We start from the raw sequence: 24,831 nt of genomic DNA on the forward strand, positions 1-24,831 counted from the left end.
GACAATATGAACTGTGTTCTCAAAGCACTGCATTCTTTTCCTTCCTAACACATTTGTGTGAGTCATTGACAATCAATGAATATTTATTGAGGGCCTACTACATGCCAACCGTCTAGGCACTGATCAGCTATTTACTGATTTAATGTTCGTCGGCGCCATAAGAAGAGTTACTGCTGCTTTGTTGCTCATCACTGTGTGCTACAACCCAGCAGAGTGCCTAGTACACAGCAGGGGCTCAATAAACATTAGATGAATGAATGAATATGGGGAGGGGAGGAGAGGAGGGAGGAGAGGTGATGAGGGGAGAGAGGAGAAGGGGCCACTACTTTGTACGTAAAGAAATCAGGGCTTTGCTCTACCCAAACACGCCTTACGATCCACCAGCGATCTGATGAATTCTGAAAGGCACCACATGCAATGCACAGCTGTAAGTACAGCAGCTGTCATGCAAAGGAGCTGAGGTCCAGAACTATGAAGAATTCAGCCCTTTGTTTTTCTCTCTGTCTCATAACGAAAATGAAGTCAAGCCCACTGTCAATCTACCTGTCGGCTCTATGTATTCAACATGCGGCTTTCAGCAATACTAAGTTAACACTGCCTCTGAATGACATTTATGTTGATTCACTCTCTGACATCACTGCCTGAAAAGATATTATTTAAATGTTTGAGGTCACACATAAGACCTAAACAGAACTGAGTTAATTAAAAAAAAAAAAAAAAAAAAAAAAAAGACTCAATTTCAGGTCTTTGCAAGCTATAAATTGGTTTTAACTGAGTAATTAATTTAAAAGTAAAAAAGGCTTGACTCATTATTTAAACTCTCCAAAGTTTAAGTCTTAGAGAGCAAATAGGTCTCCTTACCAGTAAGCTGTTAAAAACAGACTGTAAGTTCCAAGAGAGAGCTTTGCATAAACTTAAGTTTTTTAATTAATTAAAACCTAGGATTCTGGGTTATAGGCTGCCCAGAGTAGTACAAAATAAAAGGATAATAAGAAATATGAACTATTTAATACGAAACACCAACAGTCTACGCAGGTATAAAAATGCAGCTATTAAGTTCATGTATCACTAATAAAACAAAAAGTACATGTTCAAGTTTTTCCCCAAATCCAACTAAGAGAAAAATAAACAGATAAAAAAGCAAAACAGTAATGACATATGTTCTAAACATGCACACCAAAGTATGCCAAACAGAGAAAAGCGTTAAAATAAGGTTGCTATTAAACTACAAATCTATTTAAGTACAGGAGTTAGTTATGATTAGTGGCACAGTAAAGAGGGTCCTGTCCTCCCCATCTCCAGCCCCCTACAAATAACAATTTACCTGGAAGGCTGGTAACATTAGTTCTAAACAAAATGAATACTAAATAAAGGAACAAGTTGAATTACATAAAAAGTTTTCACCGCAAACAGTTAAGCACTAAGCCTAATATCAACAAAATCCCGGAACTCAGTTAAAAGTTAAAAAAAAACTGGGAATTTTCTAGACTCTGATCGTCTGATTCAGGATCAAAAGCATTTAATGCTCTGAAGCAGTGACTACATCACATTCAATAAACAGACTATGCATACTCAGTAATAGGCCTACTAACTGTTCCACGCGGGAATTAATTCTATTTCCATTTTGTGGTGACATACAAAGAATACATACTTGAAAAATCGGAAGACTTCTTGCCTACATTCCTTAATGCCGATTTTAACATTTTCCCAAATCTAGTTTACGATATGATTTTATTTACAGTATGACTTCCACAACGCACTTTGCAATGTTCTGGGTAAAGGATGGACTCGTTCGTTCAGATGACTAAAAAGAAATCTACTTAAGACCTAGGGCGAACAAAAAAAAAAAAAAAAAAACCCAAACAAAAACAAAAAACACAAACCTGTATTTGTATCAATAAGAAACTACCACACTGTGCCTTGGCATATTTTCAAACTGGGATCTACGAACTATTCCCGAATTCACATTAAAATTCTTCATTTAAAAAAAAAGCCCCAACGTGTCAGTATGCCAGCTGGAAATACGATACAGCCAACCAAACTATTTTCCTACCCAGAAATTATCCCCTCCCTTTTTAAGTGTGACTACACTTTACCTTTTGTTCGAAATCATCAGAAGTCGTAAAACTATGAGAATTGAGTCAAAACGACAAAACAACACGCTCTCTAACTTCCACATCCCCCTGGGCATCCTTTCGGAAGCCCACCGCACCCGCAGTCTCCCTGCCCTCCCCGCCGCCTCCTGTCTCTGTCTCTCACTGTCTCTGCCTCCCCGACTCCCACACCCCGACTCCGCGGCCGACGCGGCCCGCGTCCTGCGCGGCGGGCCCAAGTCTGCGGAGCCGGGGCTGTCAAGCCAGCCGCGAGAAAGCTGGGGCGCCCGCCGTGCGCACGGCTGCGGTGCGCGGCTGCGGAGCGCGGCTCGGGGTGCCAGCGGGGGAACGTCCGGCCCTGGAACGCCGTCCGCGCACTTTCTGCCTCCCAGGAGCTAAGTCACAAGTTAGGAAGCAGCCCGAGCGCGCGGCGGCCGTGATTCAGCAGCGGGGCCAGGCCGGCAGGGCAGGAGGGCAGCGATCGCAGGGCCCGAGCGGGACCGCGGGGCGGGAGCGGGGCCGGGGCCGGGCCGAGTCCGGAAAAGGTCACCGAGACGCCGCGGGCGCCGCCGCCCGAGCCCGCGACCCGCCTCGCGGTCGGGCCAGGAGCAGCGGGGGCGGCAGGGCGGCGTCCTGGGCGGGCGTGGCGCCGGGGCCGGGCGGGCGGGCCGGGGGGCTCCTACCTTTCCGGCTCTTGGGGGAGCTCCGCTTGCTCCGGGCGCTGGCTCGCTCTTCCTCAATCGCAGCTGCTATCTCAGGGTTGTCTTCCCCATTGTACCAGACCAGAAGCTCCTCGCCCGGCGCGATTGGCTGCGGGGAGAGAAGAGACAAGCGCCGGGCCAATCAGAGCGGCGGTTGTTGGCGGGGGCGGGGCGCGCACCGGGACGCGGGCGGGAGCGGCGCCGATGGCAAACAGCTGTCGGCGGCGCCGCGCGCACCCGGCCGGCAGGAAGGGCTCCCGGCCCCGTGCGGGCCGCGCCGGCGCCCGGAACCCTCTGCTGGAGGGAGGACCGCACCCGCGGCATGGGGCAAGGGGCGCGGAAGGCCCGGTGACGGGTAGCGGAGCCCGGGTGCTGTCTTAGCTTCCTGTTTAAAGCCTCACGACGGCCCACGCACGAGAAAAAATAAAATATGGGACCATTTTGCTCACGAAATCTAAGTCGAGGAGAAACGTAAAGCATAACTGAAAAGCGTGCGGCGTGGAAAGCGGAGTGCTGAAAGACGACGACCAGCGCGCGTTCCAGACCAAGAGCAACTTCAACAGGACAACGAGAAGGAACCACGCGCAAGCACTTACAAATGCGCCGCGGTTTCTATCCCAGAGCCGCCAACAGGAGGCCGCCCGGGGCCACCAACCTGCTCTGGTCCAGGGAGGTCCGTGCCTCGCCCTTCGGACCGGACATCAAACTTCCACATTTTAACTTTTAAATAGAGCAGGAAGTATCTCCCATGTATTATGCTCCTAAACCATCACATTCTTAAGCCACGTATGACTGGAAGTAGTGAGGGCCACCATCAAATTGATTCCACCCAGAACAAGATCCCGAAGAAAAGATCCACTGAGTGCAAAGTTCACACCCCTAGAATTTGGGGAAACAGCCTATTGGTTTCTCTCACAACGAATGATCTGTTAAAAAAAGTTACAAAGGTATCAATACTAGTAAAATTCTATCTAAAACCCACTGAATAAAATGAGAATCCATGAGTCCAGCCTTGATGTGAATGAATGAAGAAAGGAAGGAATGAACAAGTAAATAAAAAGGAAAGCTCTTCCTTAAAGGAGATCCCAACTAATCAGTAAAAAAGAAATGTTGGAATTAGAAAAGCGCCATTTGGCAATCATCACAGTAATGATTAATTCAGGCAAGAATCATAAATGGATGCTAAAAGTAGGTAAAAGTTTGAGGAGTAACAAAACACATAGCCTCAGAATATCTCCCCATAAAATATTTATTAATTACAAAAGAAAAAAAAACAACACTTTTGTAATAAGACATACCAACATCATATGTCTCCTGATATGATGCACAGAAAACAGAGCATCACTTCTGGTAGATTTCTGCCCAAAATGCATACGTCGAATCTAATCATGATGAAACCATAAGAGCAGCTCAAACTTTGGGACATTCTATAAAATAACCAACCAGTTCTCAAAACTGAAAGGTTACAAAAGACAAAGACTAAGGTACCAGCCAAACACATGAGACATGACAACTGAATGTGAAAACGTTTTCTTTTCCTACAAATACATGATTGGAACAATTGACAGAACCTGAGTAAGGTGTACATATTAGCTAATAAAATAATGTGTTGCTGTTAGCTTCCTGATTTGGATCATTGCACAATGGTTATCCAAGAGAGTGATCCTTTTTTTTTCTTTTTTCTTTTTTCTTTTTTTTGCGGGGAGGGAGATTCCACCTACAGTTTAGAAACAAAATAGTTCCTCACTTCAACATACCTTCTAGTCTAGATAAAGCCCCTAAAAGTAAATATTACTTCGTTTAATTCTCTGCAGAACTCTCACTGTCTACACAGTCCAAATTTAAAAATATTCTAAATTCTTTAAATTAAAACAAGACAGCTGTTTCCTTGGCTCTCCCCCAGCCCTAAGAAGGCTAAAATCTGCCTTTTTCTTATTTTTGAACCAATACATGATTTCCGTTCTTGAACCAGTTAAATCTAACCAAAAAACTTATTTTAATATATATTAATGAGTTAAAACAGCCATCACAAATGCCTTTTGGCATTCTGATGAGCTAATCTGTTGAAAGAACAGGCTTATGTTAAAGTAAACTGTTTCTAGATTATGTAAATTCCAAATGTATAGTTTCTCTATTTTTTTGTTATAAGTCACATATTGAAGAAATGGTGGTATCAACTAATATTTGAAATAACTAGAGTTCTCAGAAATATGTAAAGTCTTCAAACCAATGCAAAAAAGAGCATGGGAAGGAGTGAAGACAAATGTATTCCCCATATATTCCCCCACTGAAATGGCATAACCAGAGAACTGGCTAGAAGATACCACCGGACATTTTCAAGATACCTCTAAGAATAAGAACTTAAGTTTCCCTGTTCACTCCACTGCAGTTGTCAGTGAAGTGCTAACTGAACTAGCAACTTGGTGAAGTTAAATATCCACACAAACTCTACTTGGGAGGGCACTCATGTCCTAAGATATTCTTGTTGCTGCAAAACACACAAAGTAAAAACACACCAGAATCTGTATCACAAATCAAATATAAAATTTCTAGCCCTGGTGAAGTGTTAGATCAAGAGGAACACATTCGTTATCTGCTAAACAGCCTTCAAAATTATTAGCGGGCATAGTGGCTCATGGCTGCAATCCCAGAACTTTGGGAGGCCAAGGCGGGCAAATTGCTTGAGCGCAGGAGTTTGAGACCAGCCTGGGCAACATGGCGAAACTCTGTCTCTACAGAAAATACAAAAATTAGCAAGGCATAGTGGTGTGTGCCTGTAGTCACAGCTTCAGGAGCCTGAAGTAGGACAATCACTGGAGCTTGGGAGCTGGAGGCTGCAGTGAGCCAAGATTGTGTCACTGCACTCCAGCCCACAAGACAGAGTGAGACCCTATCTTAAAAAATAAATAAATAAATAAAAATAAATAAGTAGTAGAAAACAAAACAAAAATTATTAGCAACTTGAAATGGTTATATTACGGAGCGATATATGCTTCACAACTTTATATTAAAACAGCTACACCAATAGACCCTATGAAGAAGAAAAATAATAGTATTTTTTTTAAACCAAGGCTTGTTTTCTTCCATATTACAATATATTGGTTTTTTCTTCTGTACTGGTTAGCATTTTTAAGTCAAGTTCAGAAGAAAAGAAAAACTACTACCTTCAACAAAGGAAATATAAATCCACATTAAAAAAAAGTCAAAAGACCAAACAACCTCTTTTTAAATATATTTTAATATTTAAAAAAATTAACAACAACAAAGATTTTAAACTCTTCCCACTTTCTCTTTGGGTTCAGACAGGTATAAAACCAAGAATCTGCTCCATATTCTCTCCTTTAAACATCAGCATATATAAAATAAAACTTGAAATTTTACCAAACAAATCGGGAAGAAGCAAGGTTCTAATATTCCTTATACTGGGTAAGGAATATTAGAAAAATGTGTCAGAACTATTAGAAAATTAGAGAAGGATTCCAGAATCACTTGAACACACACAGTACAACCACTCATACCCACCTACAATCCAGTCCCCAGCACGGTCTTTTAAAAAATCATAGGTCAGATCTCGGCCTCAACTCTCCAATGGGTGAACAGCACTTAAGCCTAAAATTCATCCATCCCTGCAGACCTCAACAGCCTCATCTCCTAAGATTCCTCTCCTCCTCCCTCCAGCCACATGGGCTTTTGTTCTATTCCTCTAAAATAAAAAACAAACAAAAGGCTGGGCGCGGTGGCTCACGCCTGTTAAGTCCCAGCACTTTGGGAGGCCGAGGTGGACAGATCACAAGGTCAGGAGTTCGAGACCACCTGACCAATATGGTGAAACCTCGTCTCTACTAAAAATACAAAAATTAGCTGGGCATGGTGGCATGCGCCCATAGTCCCAGCTGTTCAAGAGGCTGGGGCAGAAGAATCGCTTGAACCTGGGAGGCGGAGGTTGCAATGAGCCAAGATCACGCCATTGCACTCCAGCCTACGCGACACAGCATGACTCCGTCTCAAAAAAAAAAAAAAAAAAACCATTAGCTTATTCCTACTCCAAGGCCTTTGCTCCTACCACTCCTCTTCCTGGATTGTTCTTCCAGCAGACCTTTGCGTGGCCGGCTCCTTCCTATCCAAGGAGTGGGGTTTGAACGTCTTTCCTCAGGAAGGCCTTCCCTGACTCACTGGAGACAAAGCAGCCCTCTCCTACCTAGCTAGTCTCTATCACATTTCCCTGTCTTAACACACTGATCACTACCAGAAATTACTTTCTTATTTACTTATTATCTGCCTCTTCCCCTATAACACGGAACATCCACCAGACCAGAGACCTTGTCTGTCCTGTTCACTACTATAGGAGAGTACTTGGTACACAGTAGACTCTCAATAAATATTCACCAAACTAATGAACAGAGAAATGAACAGATAGCAGATTTAACAGCTAACTTTCAGGAATTTTAAATCATTTTTAATCATATTACAAACAAAACCAGTGTTGAGATTTCCCAATTATCTGGGTACAATAATAAGGTGAGAAGATACAGAGCCCACAGAGCATCATATGTAACTTCTTCACAAAACCTAACCCACGGAACACTTAATCTAGAAGAACAGAGTTAGATAATCACTAGTAAAAAAATCTGAAAGGCTTTGTACATACTTGAGCAGATATCAAAGATAAAGACTGGGAGAGGTCTGCAAAAATCAGAACTATGTTATTTCGGACAAAGGTAAAAATAATAGTACTAGTATAGCTAGTTAACACTTGAGGACTTACACTGAACTAAGAACTGTTCACAGAACCTTATATATATTGGCTTGTTTAACCTTCACAACAAACTATGAAGCAGTTTTATTATTACCTCCATTTTATGGATGAGAAAACTAAGACACAGAGAGATCCTTTGCGTGGTCACATATCTAGAAGCCAAAATTTGCTCACAAGACAGTCTGCTCCAGAGTCCCCACTCCTGACCATGACACCATACCACCTTGTGAAAAATAACAACAATCATTTATAAGCACTTACTAGGTGCTGGAGCTGTATCCGTATTCACCCATGCAATCATCACAACAACCCTATGAGGTCAATACCATAATTACCTGTATCTTACAATGTGGGAATTGAGGCACACAGAGGGACTTAGCTAAGGTTACAAAGCTAATAAGGTCACACCTACTTGCCTTGGGTCACAGCAAGTCAAGATCTAATCCAGGCAGTCTGGCTTCAGAGTTCACTCTCCCAACCACTATTCTATCTTGATTCTCAGTGTTTCTGTGAATTTGCATCAGAGATGAACACATTTTAACTTGAAGTACAACGAAGGAATTGCAGTGTCCTAATATCTACACGAGCTTGCATGCCTTCAAAACTTCCTTCCTATTACCTTGATTGTCTCATATTCATCCCCTAGCTAGTATTTCATCTCCACCAGGATTCTACCTCACTGATTCAACCATATGTATTTCTCACTTTAAATACTTTTGAGAAACAGAATGCATTCTTGAATCCAACTTCAAACTCCAATATAAGAAAATTGTAGAGTAATACCTACTAGAAAAGCATGCTACTACGATCCAGCAGAATAAAAACAGAAAACAAGGTTTTTAAAGTCCTAAATAAGAAAGTGTAACAAAAAATCTGCAGGGATTGGATACAAGGACCTGGGTATAAACGTGATAAAAGGCAGTCTAGTTGGCTAACAATGTCAGGAAAGATGAAGCAAAATTAAACAGCTACAGGTTAACTAAACTTCCAGAAGGCCTACTGCCACTACACTAACAAAACACAGCACACTGCAAAGCTGGCCACAGTTTGAAATGTGTGCTCATCAAAAGTGTTCAACTCCATGGAGATCATTTTTTCCATAGACTATTCTCCAACTTATGACATTTTTAATGGAAGTAACTGAATAAAGAGAAATTTGCCTTATAGCAATTTTGCTATCTATTGCAAAAAGCAACAACCATCCATCTTAACAGGCTGGAAATTCTGCCTTAGAATATCTCCATGTATAATGTGAGGATGTGTCTTTTTTTTTTTTTTGAGACAGAGTCTTGCTCTGTCACCCAGGCTGGAGTGCAGTGGTGCGATCTCGGCTCACTGCAAACTCTGCCTCCCAGGTTCACGCCCTTCTCCTGCCTCAGCCTCCCGAGTAGCTGGGACTACAGGCGCCTGCCACCATGCCTGGCTTATTTTTTGTATTTTTTAGTAGAGACGGGGTTTCACCATGTTAGCCAGGATGGTCTCAATCTCCTGACCTCGTGATCTGCCCCCCTCGGCCTCCCAAAGTGCTGGGATTACAGGCGTGAGCCACTGCGCCTGTCTGGATCTGTCTTCTTAAAGAATGTGACCCATGAAAACGAGGGAGATACGGCCTTCGCTCAACGAAGAAATGCAGCAACGCTCCACGCTTCCTCACACTCATGTCCCTGAATGTGCTCCATAACCTCATTACCAATCCTAAAACATGACTTTCTTCTTCTTTTCAACAATTAATATCTCCAAAGAAAAATCTGGCAGAAGGGAAGAAACATGTTCTGTTCAATTTCTATTCTGAGTAAAATTTAGGGAAAAGAAAAGCTAGTCCAAGGCTGCATTAATATCAGAGACTAACAGTGTGTATTCAGTTAACACAGACCCACCATACCTACTGATAGTTTCTTACAGTAGGATAAATCTGCCAGACAGTTCCTAATGCCTCTGTGTCATAGGAGAAGGGAAGCAGCTGCCACATGCTTAACTCATCAGTATCTTTAAAGATGCAGTGTGTAATTACTTAACACGATCTTCATGCTTTAGCTCCATGACACACACAGGTAACCATATATTAAAACACAGAACCTTAAGAGTGTGGATAAAGCACTTCCAAATATAATCCCTCCCAGGTCTGCAAAGTCATTGTCAGTCACAACTAAGGACAGCATTAGAAAAATATAAGCAGGCCCAGGCATTGTGGCTTGTGCCAGTAATCCCAGCACTTTGGGAGGCTGAGGCAGGTAGATCGCTTCAGCCCAGCAGTTTGAGACCAGCCTGGGTAACATAGCAAAGCTCTGTCTCTACAAAAAATTCAAAACTCAGCCGGGTGTGGTGGCCTGTGCCCATAGTCCTGGCTACTCGGGAGGTTGAGGTCCAAGGATCACCCAAGCCTGGGGAGGCTTAGGCTGCAGTGAGCCGTGATGGAGCCCCTGCACTCCAGCCTGGGCGACAGAATGAGACTGTCTCAAAAAAAAGAAAAAGGAAAACATAAGCAGAGTAACTAACAGTAAATTAATTCTAACACTGTTACCTTTAAAGTTTTATAGTAAATGGCTCTGTTGATTTCCAGTGGGAATAAATTTTGCTCTTCTCCTGAGCAAGCCCAATTCACATATCGCAGCCAGTTTCCCTTCTCTGGATCAGTGGCATCAATGCACATCCATCCCAAATTTGGGTAATACACCTTGAAAATGGAGAAAAGTAAAAAACTTTTGTTAAAATAGGAGTATCTTTAAAATGCCTCCATTTTTAACTTTTAAGGATAATTCTTTTTCATTATATGCAAGTACTCTATATAAAGCATTTCATAAAAACAAAACAAGCGACAGAGAAAAGAAAAATACAAGGTGAAAACTGAAATTCAAAACTGTAATTCTCATTATTTTTCTATTTAGGCTTGTTTGCCCCGCGCCCCCCACCCCTACACACACACACACACACACACACACACACACACACGCACACACACACACAAAGAGCTATAGTCAGCATGCTTGGGATCTCCAAATGCTTTACAAATACGTACACAGAGACAAATGACAACTATGCTCTGTAAAGTGTGACTTAGAAAGGAAAACAGCTTGCAGTGGTGTTCAGCAGCACCCAAATCCCAAGCTTTCTGGGTTGCTCCGCTAATCGAGTATGGCACCTGGCCCTGCAGGGCTATACAATTCAGCAGGTCCCTTTCTGGCAGGGTTGGCAGGGACTTCAGGAGTGAACACGCATTGTGAACCAGGCACATGGGTGACAGGATATGATGCTTCTGCAAACTCAACTGACCCTTAAAACATACTCCATCCAGAGCATCTGCAAGGATGAAGGGGTGATGGAACAGACTCTGGGAAATATCAGTGGCCTTCAAAAAGAAAAGGACCAAAACCTCAACCCCTTTCAGGAATCAAATCAAATCTCCTCTTGCAAGAAGCCTTCCCTTCTCACCCACACCAATTCCTCCCACAGATGCTTCCAGCACTTATCATCCTTCATTTTAAAAGAACATCTATTTGGCAACTATTTTTAACTTTAATTTTGTATATACATGCATACATATACACATTTTCCCAAAACCAATCTACAAAACACTCGAGTAGGCACTGAAACAGAACTGTAGAATCAACTGGCTGACAGACGTGCTGGGCAAAAGAAATAAGTCTTTTACTTTATTTTTAGGAAGAAAAGGATATAATCTAGATGTTTCCATTTCTTTCTCATTATTCCCACCACTCATGCCTTCTTCCCTCCCCTACCCACATTAATCACCTCTCTTTACTGCAACTTTCCTTCTGGAACAAAGCTCCCACTCCCCCCGTTGATGGTGAGGATGCTGCTCTTCTGGGCATGCCTGGGTGTCTAGGCCTGGGATTGCCAAGGGGCAGCATCCACCTTACCGGGCCCTAACACTGCCTTCTTCCTCTTGAAAGTCAAACATCAGGCATAATGCTACATGCCTGACATATTATCTCATTTAACCCTATTTGCAGGCTTATTAGCTCTCCTTTCAACATGTGAAAATTGAGGCTCAAAAGTTAAATAACTTTCCCAAAGTCATCTGTTTAATTGTCATAAAGAAGGGCTTCGACTCAGATCTGCTTGTCTTCTATGTATCACTGCCTTCCTTGACCATCCTAGTTAACTGAACTACCAACATCTAATGAGCACCTACTGCGTAATAGGTACCATGCTAGAAGGTGCACTGTAGTTACTTTAATCATCATAGGCACCAAGGAGAGTATCTGTACACAGTAACTTACATTATTACCCCATCTGCAACATAAACTGTCCCTGGGCTCAGGGATAATAAGTTTCATTTTAATTTACTGCAGTGATGGCAAAGTCCCACTCACTCCCCACCCGAATACTGGCACAGCTACCGAGACTGATGAGACTACAGAGACAAACACAGAGATAGTTGCCAAAAAAACCGCACAGTTCACAAGGTAGCTGGAGTCTATCTACCTGCCTCAGGATAAAAATATAGGTTGTGCCACAACTTCCTGGCTCTCAGGTCAATACAGCCATTTGCAAAAAGCAAAGTGTTACAGTTGAGTACAATTTTTATTCATACATAACTCATTTTGTTTCAAAGGAGACTAAGGCATCTTCTAAGTCATACTGACTGATGTACAAAAAGAGAATACTTGCTTTTCTAGAAAAAGATGACACTTCAATTTTTAAAAATAGGCCAAGAAGTAATTCACAAACGAATACACATAGCCAAAACCTCATAATACTAAACTTAGTTAATAAAAAATAACTTGAAAGCAAAACAATTTTAACCTTTTAAATGGGCACACAAAAAAAATTTCTTAAAGATAGGAAAGGGTGTGAAAAAACTGATATTCCCCCAAACACCTCTGAACAGAAAACAAATTGATTTTGTGAAGAATTTAGCAGTACCTGACCAAAAAAAAAAAATATATATATATATATATTTAAAATATACACACACTAACCAGCACATACACTTGTAGGAATTCATTCTAATGAGATCACTGGACAATTGTACCCAGATGTATATACAAAAATGTTCACAGAAGTGTGGTTTACTGTAAACTGCTTCCAATTCATGGCTAGATGGAAAACAATATGGAATTAACTCAGTAAATTATGGTCCATCCATATAGCTGAAACCTTAGACACTAAAAAGTACTGTGGTGCAAATGATTAATTAGATTATATGGCAAGATTTATTTCCTGTTAGATATACCTATATACTTGAAAATTTTTTCCAATAAACATGCATTATTTCTGTAATTAGAAGACAGCAATGATGACCAGATGTTGTGGAAATACATTGATCAGCATAAAGGCATTCATAATACATTGATGACTGAATAAAGCATTTATAGGCCAGGCACGGTGGCTCACGCCTGTAATCCCAGCACTCTGGGAGGCCGAGATGGGCGGATCACGAGGTCAGGAGATTGAGACCATCCTGGCTAACACGGTGAAACCCCATCTCTACTAAAAATACAAAAAAATTAGCCGGGCGTGGTGGCGGGCGCCAGAAGTCCCAGCTACTCGGGAGGCTGACAGGAGAATGGCGTGAACCCGGGAGGCAGAGCTTGCAGTGAGCCAAGATCGCGTCACTGCACTCCAGCCTGGGCGACAGAGCGAGACTCCGTCTCAAAAAAAAAAAAAGTAGGAATAAAGAAAAAAAGATAATCTCACTTTGGTAAAAACGTGTTTCAATGAAAGCCTTTTTTTTAAGAAATAAAGGATTTTATTGACATTGCTACCTAGAAAATACTATACCTTCTTGGTATGTTCAAATTCCAGTTGTGTTTCAGTTACAGAATTAGATACCTGAAGGGTTTGTTGAAGATTATAAAACTGACATCCTAGAGAATTAACTTTCTGGTGACTACAGACAAAAATGGGTCTTCAGTATCAACTACTTCACTCCTCAGATTACTTTAGGTGATCAGAGACTTCTTTTAAGAACTATTCTAATAGATCACCGTATTCGAAAATGTTCTGAAAATTCTAGAATAAGGAAATAAAAGAGAATCTAACAGTTGATAGCACATTTTATTTCAATAAGCCCACTTGTCAGAGGACATTTCCCAAAACACAGGTTACTTTTATAGAGATACTAAAATACAAGTTTAAAAAATAAATAGCTTGGCCTCTCAAGCCCTTGAAGCCGCACTAACAGACCCTATCTTTTAAAATTAGACTGACTAGATTTTATACTACAACTACACAAATGTTTCTGGAAAATCTCCCAGCAACAAATGCACGACAAATGTTGACTGGTTCACGGTAGACCCCCAATGAACAGCCACTGGACAAATAATTTATTTTCACTCTTAAATCAGAAATTCTATCTATGAACCACAGATGTTTAAGAATCCCATATAACCCTATAAGTAACATGCAAAATTTTGTGCACATATGTGCATTTGTGTACTTTCAGGGGAGATTCTCAAAAAGGTCCACAACACAAAAAAAGTGTAAGAGTCTCTGGGCTTTGCTAACAGGAAGAAGACTGAATAAGCAACCAAGAAATGGGCTCCTGGGCTGATTCCAGGACTAATATTCTAACAATATTATTTTTAAAAAGGCCTTTATTTTAAAAAGGCTTTCATTGAAACACTTTTTTACCAAGTGAGATCATCTTTTTTTTCTTTATTCCTACTTTTAAATGAGGGTAAGTTCCTAACAGATTTGTTAGGAACTTCATGAAGCCACATAGAACTCAGATTTCTCACCTGTGGAAAGATCTAGGTCACTTCTAGTATATCTTTATTCCACAAATAAAAATTTCCATGAGGTATTACCAGTAGTTTATAACACCACAAACATTTTATGCCAAGCATGGTGTTCAAGAACTTAAGACAGTGCCTGGTACGTGCTAAAAGCTTCATAGAGGTTAAATGAATGAACAAATAAATTCTCAGAGAGTTTTTTTTTTTTTTTTACACCAGACCAAGCTGCCAATCTGAGTACAAGTTAACCTGTTCAAAAAGATCACTTAATTCTCTGTACTTCAATGTCCTTCCTTGTCTGTCCTACAGTTCCTGAGAGAAGAGGAATGTAATTGGCTCATCTGTTTCTATGACAACCAGTTCTACAGCCATCCCACACCTTTAATTACTTCATTCAAAACCTATGCACTGCTATTAACCACTCAGCTTCTCAGCAAACCTGAAACCAGACATCACCACATTCACTCCTACTGCTACTCTTCCCTACACATCAAGACCAGGGCTCAGCAAACTTTCTGTAAAGGGCCGCACACAAATATTTGCAGTTTTGCAGGCCATATGGTCTCCATCACCACTGCTCAACTCTGTGATTAGGGGGCAAAAGAAGCCATAGATAATATTTAAATGAATGACCAGAGCTGTGTTCCAATAAAACTTTACTCATGAACTGAAATTTGAATTTCATATAATTTGCACATGTCACAAAACATTTTTATTTTTCCAACCATTTAAAAATGTAAAAACCATTCTTAGCTCCAGCGCTGTAATAAACAGGTGGCAGGTTGGATCCTGGTGATCCACCTTTCCCTACTGCTAGAAAGCAGCACTGAGAGCTGAAAAGTACTTTCTGAGAAAAGGCTCTGCAGAATCAGCTGGTTGACTTCTCTTCTTCTTGCCTGCAATTTTAACTTACAAATAATTTGAAATCAGAAGAACTGAGATAGCGAGGACTATAAAACTCACCTGTTAATATTTAATCATAGCAGCACTGACTGATAAAAAAGTTTACATATCTTTTAAAAATTACATTAAAGTCTTCTCATTATACAGAGACAATTTATCTGTCAATTTTAACTGACATGCAATTCTACTTCTTCCCTCTATTCTCCTGACCTCAAAATGTGTTGCCTGAATGAATAAAATGTAAATATTAATAGAAGCAGTGACCACTGCTTTTCCTCTAGAAAAACTGATATTTTTAACAATTTAATATTAAAAAGATTAACAATACTGGATTTTAAAAGGCTGGCAAGAAACATATACTCTTGGTGGTTGTATAAATAATTAATAGTACAGTCCTTCTGGAGAGAAAACGTTCGGCAAAATTTATAAAAAGTTAAAATGTATATAACTTTTTGACAACATTTATACTTCTAGAAATTCATCTTAAGGAAATAATCAGACAAGTCAACACATATTTATATACAATGAGTTTTATACTTTGAAGAAGTATTTATAATCATAAAAACATTAAAACAATTTAAATGTCCAACATAAGGCTTGGTTAAATAAATCATGAATGGTATACAATGAAATTGTGCGTAGGCATAGGAATAATGATGTAAATAAGCCAGGTGCAGTGGCTCGCACCTGTAATCCCAGCACTTTGGAAGGCTGAGATGGGCAGATCGCTTGAGCCCATGAGTCCATGAGTTCAAGACCAGCCTGGGCAACATGGTGAAACCCCATCTCTACCAAAAATACAAAAATTAGCTGGACATAGTGGCACAGGCCTGTCCCAGCTACTCGGGAGGCTGAGGCAGGAAGATCACTTGGGCCCAGGAGGCAGAGGATGAGCTGTGAACATGCCACTGCATTTCAGCCTGGGCGACAGAGCAAGACCTTGTCTCAAAAAAAAAGAAACAAACAATAACGTAAATAAGTAGTAGACATAGATATGTCCACAAGATACTGAAAGAAAAAAAAGCATTAAAAACTGCATGTGCTGTTTGAGCTCAATTGCATCAATTTCTACATATAGGTTGTAAATGTACCAGTGTATGTGTGAGGCTGAAAATAGAGAAGCAGCGAAGCAGGGAGTTAAAAGAATGTTCAGGAAGATGTTCATAGTGGTTGCGCCTGGATGGTAGGAGTTTCAATGATTTTTATGTTCTTGTATATATTTTTCTGTGTTGTTTCTATTATGTTGCAGTGAGCATGTATTAATTTTACATTTTAAAAGATTTATTAGAACATATAACAGAAACAGTTACCGCTAACGTAAACTATGGACTTTGGGTAATAATGATGTGTCAGTGCAGGTTCATGGGCTGACCACTGCCCCGCTCCGCTGTAGGATATTGATAATGGGGAAGGCAGTGCATGTGTGGGGACAGTGGGTATTTGGGAACTATCTGTACTGTCTGCTTAATTTTGCCATGAACCTAAAACTGCTCCAAAAACAACTAAGTGTATTTAAAAAAAAAAGAAGAAAAGAAAGAAAAAAGCTTACTAAAATAATTCTTATCCAAGCAACTCTAAAGTTCTGTTAATTAGAAGCAATTTGAATCCCATAAAAGTACATCTAAAAGGCTTTTATCAGAGGTGGTTTTAAAATACGGCAGATTACTCAGCGCGGATGGGGAAAGTCAAGAGAACGAAAACACCAAGTCCCGAGCGCCAGCTAACTAGCGGCTCCCTGACAGAAACCCATCAAAGAACGCTCTCTTCTTGTGAGAACCTATTTTGTGCATTCACCCTGAGGATACTCTACTGTTTCTCTCCCGTTATTTCTGATTTAACAGAATGTTTTCAGTGAAAGCTTAGAGGACTTAAGACTGGGTTAGATAATCAAGGGCTCAAGGAGAGCAATTTAACACTTTGTCTTAGATTAGCTTTAAAATGGAATTCTGTCTGGGGTCTAAGACCCTGCTGCTAAAAGATAAGCTGGTCTTAGGGGCTTTGATGGAAGAACAAATGCCAAGATGAGATTCTGATGATAAGCCATTTCTGTTACATTAATACAAGGCATTCTGATGCAGGTCTGAGGGTAAGAGCAGAGTTGGAATAAGTTAATGGGAAACTACTAAGTCTTACCTCAATGTTCATTTTCTTCTTTCTAATAAATATTTACATTATAATTGATACTTCCTTTGCCATATACATACTTACACATGTATGTCATATCTATTCACTTCTATTTTAACAGAGCAAAAGGCTTACAAATGTATATTTTGTAGTCAGAACTACTTGAATGAGATTTTTTTTAATTGCAGGAAGACAAAAGCCACTCTTGATAAGAACTAGGATTCTTATCAAGGATTTGCAAACTCTAGTAGTACAGTATATAAGAAGCATCTCACATTAACAATGGGATGTTAACAGGTTTATAGAAGAAATTCTAATAAGTCATGGTTCCAAATTTTCAACAACTATCAAGTCATACTATGTATGAATCTCAATGCAAATGAAGCTTAATTTACAAAAAGCACTATTAATAAATTATACAATATGCCCAATAACATCAAGTTGTTACATGGGATAAAATAGGTACTACTAATTTAAGTTTAATATTGATGGCATTTGTTCAAGATTAGCATTATCAACACAGCACTAGAGTAAGCAGTTTCTGGTTCCTTGACATTATTCTCACTAAACGTAGTGCTAAACCTGGTGAGCTAATTTGTTAGTTTCCCTTGGGAAACATCTAAAATTAAAAATGCAGTTTATTTGGGAGCATAATTTTGTGGTCAACACATTTTTAATCATGCAGGCATTATCTTTAGCAATTAACATTTTTTGGCCGGGCAGTTTTTCTACAAATGCAGAACTCTTACACCTCAAAAGTGGTGAAATAACAGAATGCAATGACTCTTGTGGTAAATCCTCATTTCCTAAGACACCCCCCTTTAATAGTCAGAAGATACATTATAACAAATTCATAAGAAACAAAGAACTCAAAATTATTGGGAGAAGCTGTCAGATGTTTCAAGTCGGGAAACAGCTTAGAGCATGAAGAAAAATAGCAGCATACCTCAACCATACAAATGCCACAGAACTTCTTGATGAAAAGTGTCCACACACTTCCTAGCCATATTTTATTTTTAGGCTTTTATATGTTAATGTGTGAAAATACAGATGTGATTCAATTTCAGACAATCTGACAGGAATGCTTTTCCTCACCATCCAAAAACTTAACTTGTTTTGAAAAGGAGTCATACCATGGAGCTCCTATAAGAACTCAGGGGGGCTTCCAGGGGGCACTGACGTGAACTAAATTCATCACAAATGCTGAATTCCTATGCAATACCCCAGGGAACAACAAAAGCAACAACGACAAATTTTATCTTCACAACTATCCTAGGAGATATCTTCTATCTATATTTTTTAAATTGAGGGTTTTCTAGCCCAGAGGTTATGTACCCTGCTCCAAGTCACGAAGCTAGAGGTAGGATTTGAACTCAGGCAATGCAATGAAAACCTTAACTGCCTCCCAGTAAGGCAGGAGAGATGCATTCTACTTCTGCATCTACAGGCCTCCCAGGTGGAGCCCCCCAGGGAAGGAGAGCTCAGCTCTGTCTCCTGACTGCTTCTCCTCTCAAAGGAGTGTGCAGATGCCCTGCTGTCTTCCAGAATTGCTGGGAAAACATGAAATTAATAGATGAAAAACTCCTGAAAAATTACAAGCTCTATATATGTGCCATATGCTAAATATATCCAACTGAATATCCTAGCAACACAGAAATTACTTTCTAAAATATAGAGAAGAACCTAACAGTGCTTTCTTTGCAGCCACCATAGAGTGTCTTTTATGGGGTTTATGTGGCGGCCTGTGAAGTGACAAACCATCAAACAGGAAGTCAAGGTCTTAGTTGCAAAGCAAAACACCCTGGACACAGCAATATAAAACATGGATTTGACATTTATTGTTGAGGACAGCCAAGCAGTTTCAAAATACAAAAGCATATATAAATAGCAGTCTGTATCCAGGGAAACACATTTTCTCTTTAATAAAAATATTCTTGATTTTAAAGAACACATTAAAACGATTGTTTTAAATTCAAAATGTCAAATTCTGAGAGAACAGAATAATTATTTCATAAAACTCTGAAAAACAAAGAATCAGAATTACTTCTTACCTCCCACATGTATACATTATTCTTAACCTGAGATCTTTTCTTCTTATCACCAACAAATGGCCCAAATTTTTTGCCTTTTAAAATTGGTTTAGTGGCCCAGACACCTAGAAAATAAAATCAGTATTTTTATAATGTATCATGGTTATTTTAAAGATTGAAACCATTAAAATCGATTAAGTTTCACAAAATAGTTAAAAGGCTAGACTGCCTAAATCAAGCTAATGTTAAATAGCCTGAGATCAAGTTAAATTAAGTCAAGTCCTCAATGGGGATTTTTGTTTTTCTTCTTTATACTCTTCTGTTCTATAAAGAACCTATATTGTTTTATAATTAGAAAAAAATGTTTTATATACTTTTAAAATGTTTTACGTGTAACACTACCCATACAGTAGGATCACAAATACTTGAATAACACAGTCACAATAACTGAAGAGAAAAAATATTGGAATGGAGTGAAACTACAACTGATTTTTAAACTCCTCTGTCTGCTTGTTTATAAAGTTCAAATTGTCTCTAATGAACATGACTTGTTCTTATAAAGGGTTAGAAATACAGTTTTATGAATAAATATTTTTGAAGTTCATTTGCTTAAAGTAGAAAACCCTTTCCTGCCTAACTAAGCTTCCTGAAAACTTAGCTACTGGAACGGCTCACTTTTCAGAGTTTCTAACAGCCAAAATAGCTCTTCATCCACAGTATTCTTAGGGTTATTTCTATTTACTATGCACTGACCATAACGGAAAGCGATATAATGAGCAAGCAGGCAGTAAAATGGCAGGAGTCTGGCCCGGCAGTCAAGGAACTGGCACACAGCATCACTTTAGATCGGTTCCCTCACCTTTTGGCTTCAGTTTCCTCATGTACAGAATGGGGGGTAAAGGCTGGGCCAGTCCTATCCTGCTAGGATGTACAAATTCCACTTCTCTGTAAGTCCGCTATGAACTGCATTTGACAACACTACTAACAATCAGTTGAGCTATAAAATCAACCACTTTCATTTGAACAATATGTTCAAACTGCTCAATGAATAAGTTTCCAATGAGAATTTTTAAAAGCATGTATTAAAATTTTTTCATACATATGTACATATAAATTGGAATATCGGAAGTACATCAAAAAAAAAGAAACAGGGATATAAATATGATATACTCCAAGACTGTATTTTGACTAAAGTTTTACAATTTACTTCCTTAGCTTCTGTCTAAAGATTAGGCCACAAAAAGACCAAACACACACAAGCTTGGTGTGTATTCAAGGAGAAATCCCAGCCAGAAGAATTTAGATACACTCACAGCTTGTCATTCATTCAAGTATCTACAGAGGGTCCAGAAAGTAGCTGGTACTGGAAGCACAAAGATACATAAGAAATAAAGGCACTCACAAGCAACAACAGGGCCAAGTGTAAAAATATTACAAAACAATGAAGTGAATATAATGGTACAATCATGCTCCTCATGGTGAAATCAGGGAGAAGGGAACAACACGTTCTGTGGGGCGAGGCTCAGCAGGGAGACTCAGAGGAGGAGGACACTTGGGCAAGAGGGATGGGACCTACACGCGCGCATGTGTGTGTGTGTGTGTGTGTTCCTGGTTTTATTTTTACAACCCATGTCCAACCTGGATTCTTGACTGGAAAATGCATCAATACCATATAATCTTCTAAGTCAAGAGCAAATCGCTGCTTTTATGGTGCGCTCCCTACGTGACATGCCCCTGCAGGAAGCCTCACTGCCACCTGCTCTTTACTGCCTGACTTGCTCCGTGACAGAATGAGCACTCACCAATCCGGGTCTTGTCAACAGCAGAAGGGAAAAGCCTCACTTCCTCCGGAAGTCCTCGCAGCACATGTTCGGGTACCTCAGCCAGGGTCTCGGTGGCCGCCACAGGCTCAGTAGTGCTCTGCAAGTCAAGAAATAGAAGGATCATAGCAAAAGAAAGAAAACTCAAATCATGGGTTTTTTTTTTTTTTTTTTTCTGATTCAATAAGCAAATATGCAAAAATGTAACCGAAACCTGAAGCTGGCAAAACAGACCAAAACGATGATGTCAAGCATTTGAGGAGCTGCTTTGATGCTTGTTTGTAACTGTCCAAAGGAAACCACTGCAACCTTCAAGCATGTCTGTGTTACTCTATTTTGTTCCAGCCACCTGTGGCCATTTTCAAAATATGATCATCTCTGCCACCATACTGCTTTAAACTCAAATAGAATCTGGCAGCAAAATATATCATAAGCTTACTTCTAAATCAAAGGCTACCATCAGTACCTTAGCACATTTAAAAAATAAAAATCAACACTGCCCACTTCAATGAATGCTTTCAGCACACACCACAAAGGCTATTGGGGCCCTCCAACCCTGCCCCATCCATGTTGCCCTCCAGCAACAACCCCTACCTAACTGGATGGGGCTTGAATATTCCACCCCAAAACACGACAACTTATTGTGGTCCCTTACTGCAAGTGCCACCTTTCCAGGAAACAGTAATTTACCACTGTTTACCAAGTCACTAAACAGCAAAGTCACCAGGATATCCCAGAGTTGCTAAGAAACAGAGAATTTTTAGAAATTATTTATCAAAGTTTAGGCTGGAATTCATCATAATCTTAAGAAAAGATTACTATTAGATATGTATGTAAGGAAGGGAGACATTTGAGCCAACTGGGAGAATATGACTGTGATTTTCTCATCAACTTTCAAATCAAAGGAAAACCAAGGGTCTAGTAACCAGTACATCACATATCCTACGGAGCTGATGTGCTGATCAAGTCTAACTGATGTGCATACCATGGCACTGCTAAGAATGACAGGCTTTGTAGTCTGAGTGTGTTTCGTTTCACTGCACAGGGAAACATTTCTCCAGGACTTTTAAATGAACCAACACAGGCAAAAGTAAACCCCAAACAAAAAAGATTAATTTTTCCCACAAGAGGGAAGCTCCTGTGGTCTTCAAGAATATATGTACCAAGAAAAGAATATCATCCAAACTGGCATACTCTCGGCATTTCAATTTTTGGCTTATTAATTATCAACAGTCTACTTCAAGAGAAATAAATCTCACAGTCATTATAAACATGATCATCTACTCTCTGGCCTGCTTCAAGTTCGAGAGCCCAAGAGAGGGCATCTAGAGACAGGTTTGTCTCTTGTACAGAGCCGAGCCAACTGAGCCTACATTTCAGACACACAAATGCTTTGTTCCTCCTTGATTTACACCTTTGTCCCAACAATATCCCCGAAACATTTTCCAAATATAAGATAGCCAATTAGCCCCAGAAAATGGTCTTATGGTACTTTTAATTAGCTAAAGTGTGAATAAATTAACCATAGACGTTTTTCACTACTAAATATAGTGTCCCCATTTTTAAATTCTTAATCTATAAGCTGGATTTTTGGAAATGTGAACAATTTATTTCCAAAGAGGGAAAAGGTATTACATTGGTAGTTGGCATTGGCATCCTAAGCTACATAATGATTATTTAATAACACTGATAAAGTAAGTGACATTAACAAATATTAGCCAGAGTGACGTCCTATCAGCACTGGCCATTTAGTAAAGTAAAAGGGGGTTTTCTTCCTCTGTCTCAGTTGGGACCGTAGGCAAACACTCAGCACCATTTATCCTCCCCAGGAGCACATCCGCTTTGAAAAGTCACTGTGTCTGCTAACCTAAACGGATACTTCCAGGCACTTTCACAGTAATTCTAATGACAACTTCATATTTACTGAGAACTTCCTCACTCGAGGCACTGTGCTGTCTTACATGCTGGGTAGAATGTACTCCAAATAGCCCAAGAGACAGGTATTATCAGTGTCTCCCCCTCTCCACACAGAGCAGGGAATTAGAGCTTAGGGACATTGCTTAAATGGCTCAAAGCCTGGATCTGAATATCTGTCTGATTCGAGTGCCTATAGTCAGTCCTAACCATCACAGAGTTTTCACTTAAGACTTTGCTGGAATATCATCTAAGAACCTCTGCCCTAAAACTTCCATATTTCCATGGAAATGTCAGCAGGAGATGGCGCTTAAAGCAGGAATGGTCACTCCCACAGGAAATGTGTAACTTGAGTACAAGTTAGAGACCACGTGTATTAAAATTTCTGAAGCGCCCGAGAACATGAAGGACCTCAGCAGAGACGCCATGGGAAAAAGAAATACCAAAAAATCCTATGCATTTGTTTATCTGTTTTAAGTCAACCCATTACTTTTTGTCTTTTTTTTTTCTTTTAAATTACTCCTTTATTCCACATCTTGTCCCACTAGACCCATTGGTTTTCCTTTTGGACTCATACATCCAGTAGAGGAAAGCTTTTTCTGTTATTGTCGTATCCTTCACGTTACAAAAGGACCGAACTACAACAGGAGCACCTCAGTTCACAGCAGCACAACCCAGACGCTGGGCAGCCCCAGGGCCCTCCCTCCCTTCTCCCCCACAGCCCCGCTGGACTCTCCATGGCCCTGGCTATGGCCGCAAACTGCCTAGAACATTTCTAGAAAATCAATGATTTGAGAAATAGAAGGTAGACTCATGGGCTGGACTTCCTAAATAGAACCACCCTCTTTTCTTCCTTGGTTCTCCTTCATAGCTCTTACCACAATTTTAAACGCTTATTTGTATAGCTCTGTGTTTACTGTGTGCCTCCTCTGTGAGACTGCAGTGAAGACAGATGGTGTCTATCTTATTCAGTGTTGTGTTCCCCCAGCTTAGCAGTAGATTTCAAATGTTTGTTGTCACTTAAATACTTGAATGAGTACATGGCTCTTTGTAAGCTAACTTAAAGCATTTTTAAAAAAGGAGGGATAGAAATAAATAAAAGAGCTGGGTCATCTATCAGGAAATATCTCCTCCACATGTGCCTGAATTTCTTGAATTTGAGGTAGGTATTCTTCTGGATCAATATAAGAACTCTTTTTTAGAAAATGTGGTATGCCATTAATTCCAAGCAACCAATGTACAAGTGAACCTTAGGAACAAAGGAATGTTTTCAAAAAATTCTCTCCCCCACATACTCATAAACTGGGATCTCTTCTTGGTACATATCCTGACAGGATAAGATGTAATATCATATCTAAACAGGTTCATCTTGATTCTTACACTAAAGAATCACAATTTGATCCTGGCACTATTTCCCAGATTGATCTTGTCTAAAATAAGTTGCACCATCTACTCTATTTATTTATTTATATATTTCCAAATCCCTGCTACGGGCCAGGCAATGTTCTAGGCAGCACGCTTGCCTCAACAAGGCATCACTCTGGTAAGAAATAGAGACAAAATTAAACACATACGTACAATGGCTGATGCCCTGTAGAAAACTCAAGCATAAAAAAGGGGACACATGCCTTCTGATCACTGGCGAATGAAAAAAAAGAGGGGAACGCCGGGCGTGGTGGCTCACGCCTGTAATTCCAGCACTTTGGAAGGTCAAGGCAGGCAGATTACCTGAGGTCAGGAGTTTGAGACCAGCCTGGCCAACACGGTGAAACCCCGTCTCTACTAAAAA

General features: G+C 40.1%; 1 protein-coding gene across 9 annotated transcripts in view; it reads right to left on the reverse strand.

Annotated features, from left to right (window-relative positions):
• The window catches only part of PRDM2 (PR/SET domain 2), a 127,749-nt gene that overhangs the window by 73,299 nt on the left and 29,619 nt on the right, over nt 1–24,831 (reverse strand). For 7 of the 9 annotated variants that reach the window (XM_054541485.2, XM_054541490.2, XM_054541451.1 and 4 more), the window contains 4 exons: nt 21,111–21,228; nt 19,330–19,433; nt 10,072–10,224; nt 2,777–2,903 (listed from right to left, as the gene is read on the reverse strand). In XM_054541485.2, coding sequence (XP_054397460.1) covers nt 2,777–2,903; nt 10,072–10,224; nt 19,330–19,433; nt 21,111–21,228 — 502 coding nt within the window. Of the gene's footprint in view, nt 1–2,096; nt 2,625–2,776; nt 2,904–10,071; nt 10,225–19,329; nt 19,434–21,110; nt 21,229–24,831 lie in introns of those variants that run through there. The other 2 variants (XM_009235016.4, XM_009235013.4) reach the window with 1 other exon arrangement.

Source organism: Pongo abelii, chromosome 1, assembly GCF_028885655.2.
Source record: "Pongo abelii isolate AG06213 chromosome 1, NHGRI_mPonAbe1-v2.0_pri, whole genome shotgun sequence".
Lineage (NCBI taxonomy): Eukaryota > Metazoa > Chordata > Mammalia > Primates > Hominidae > Pongo > Pongo abelii.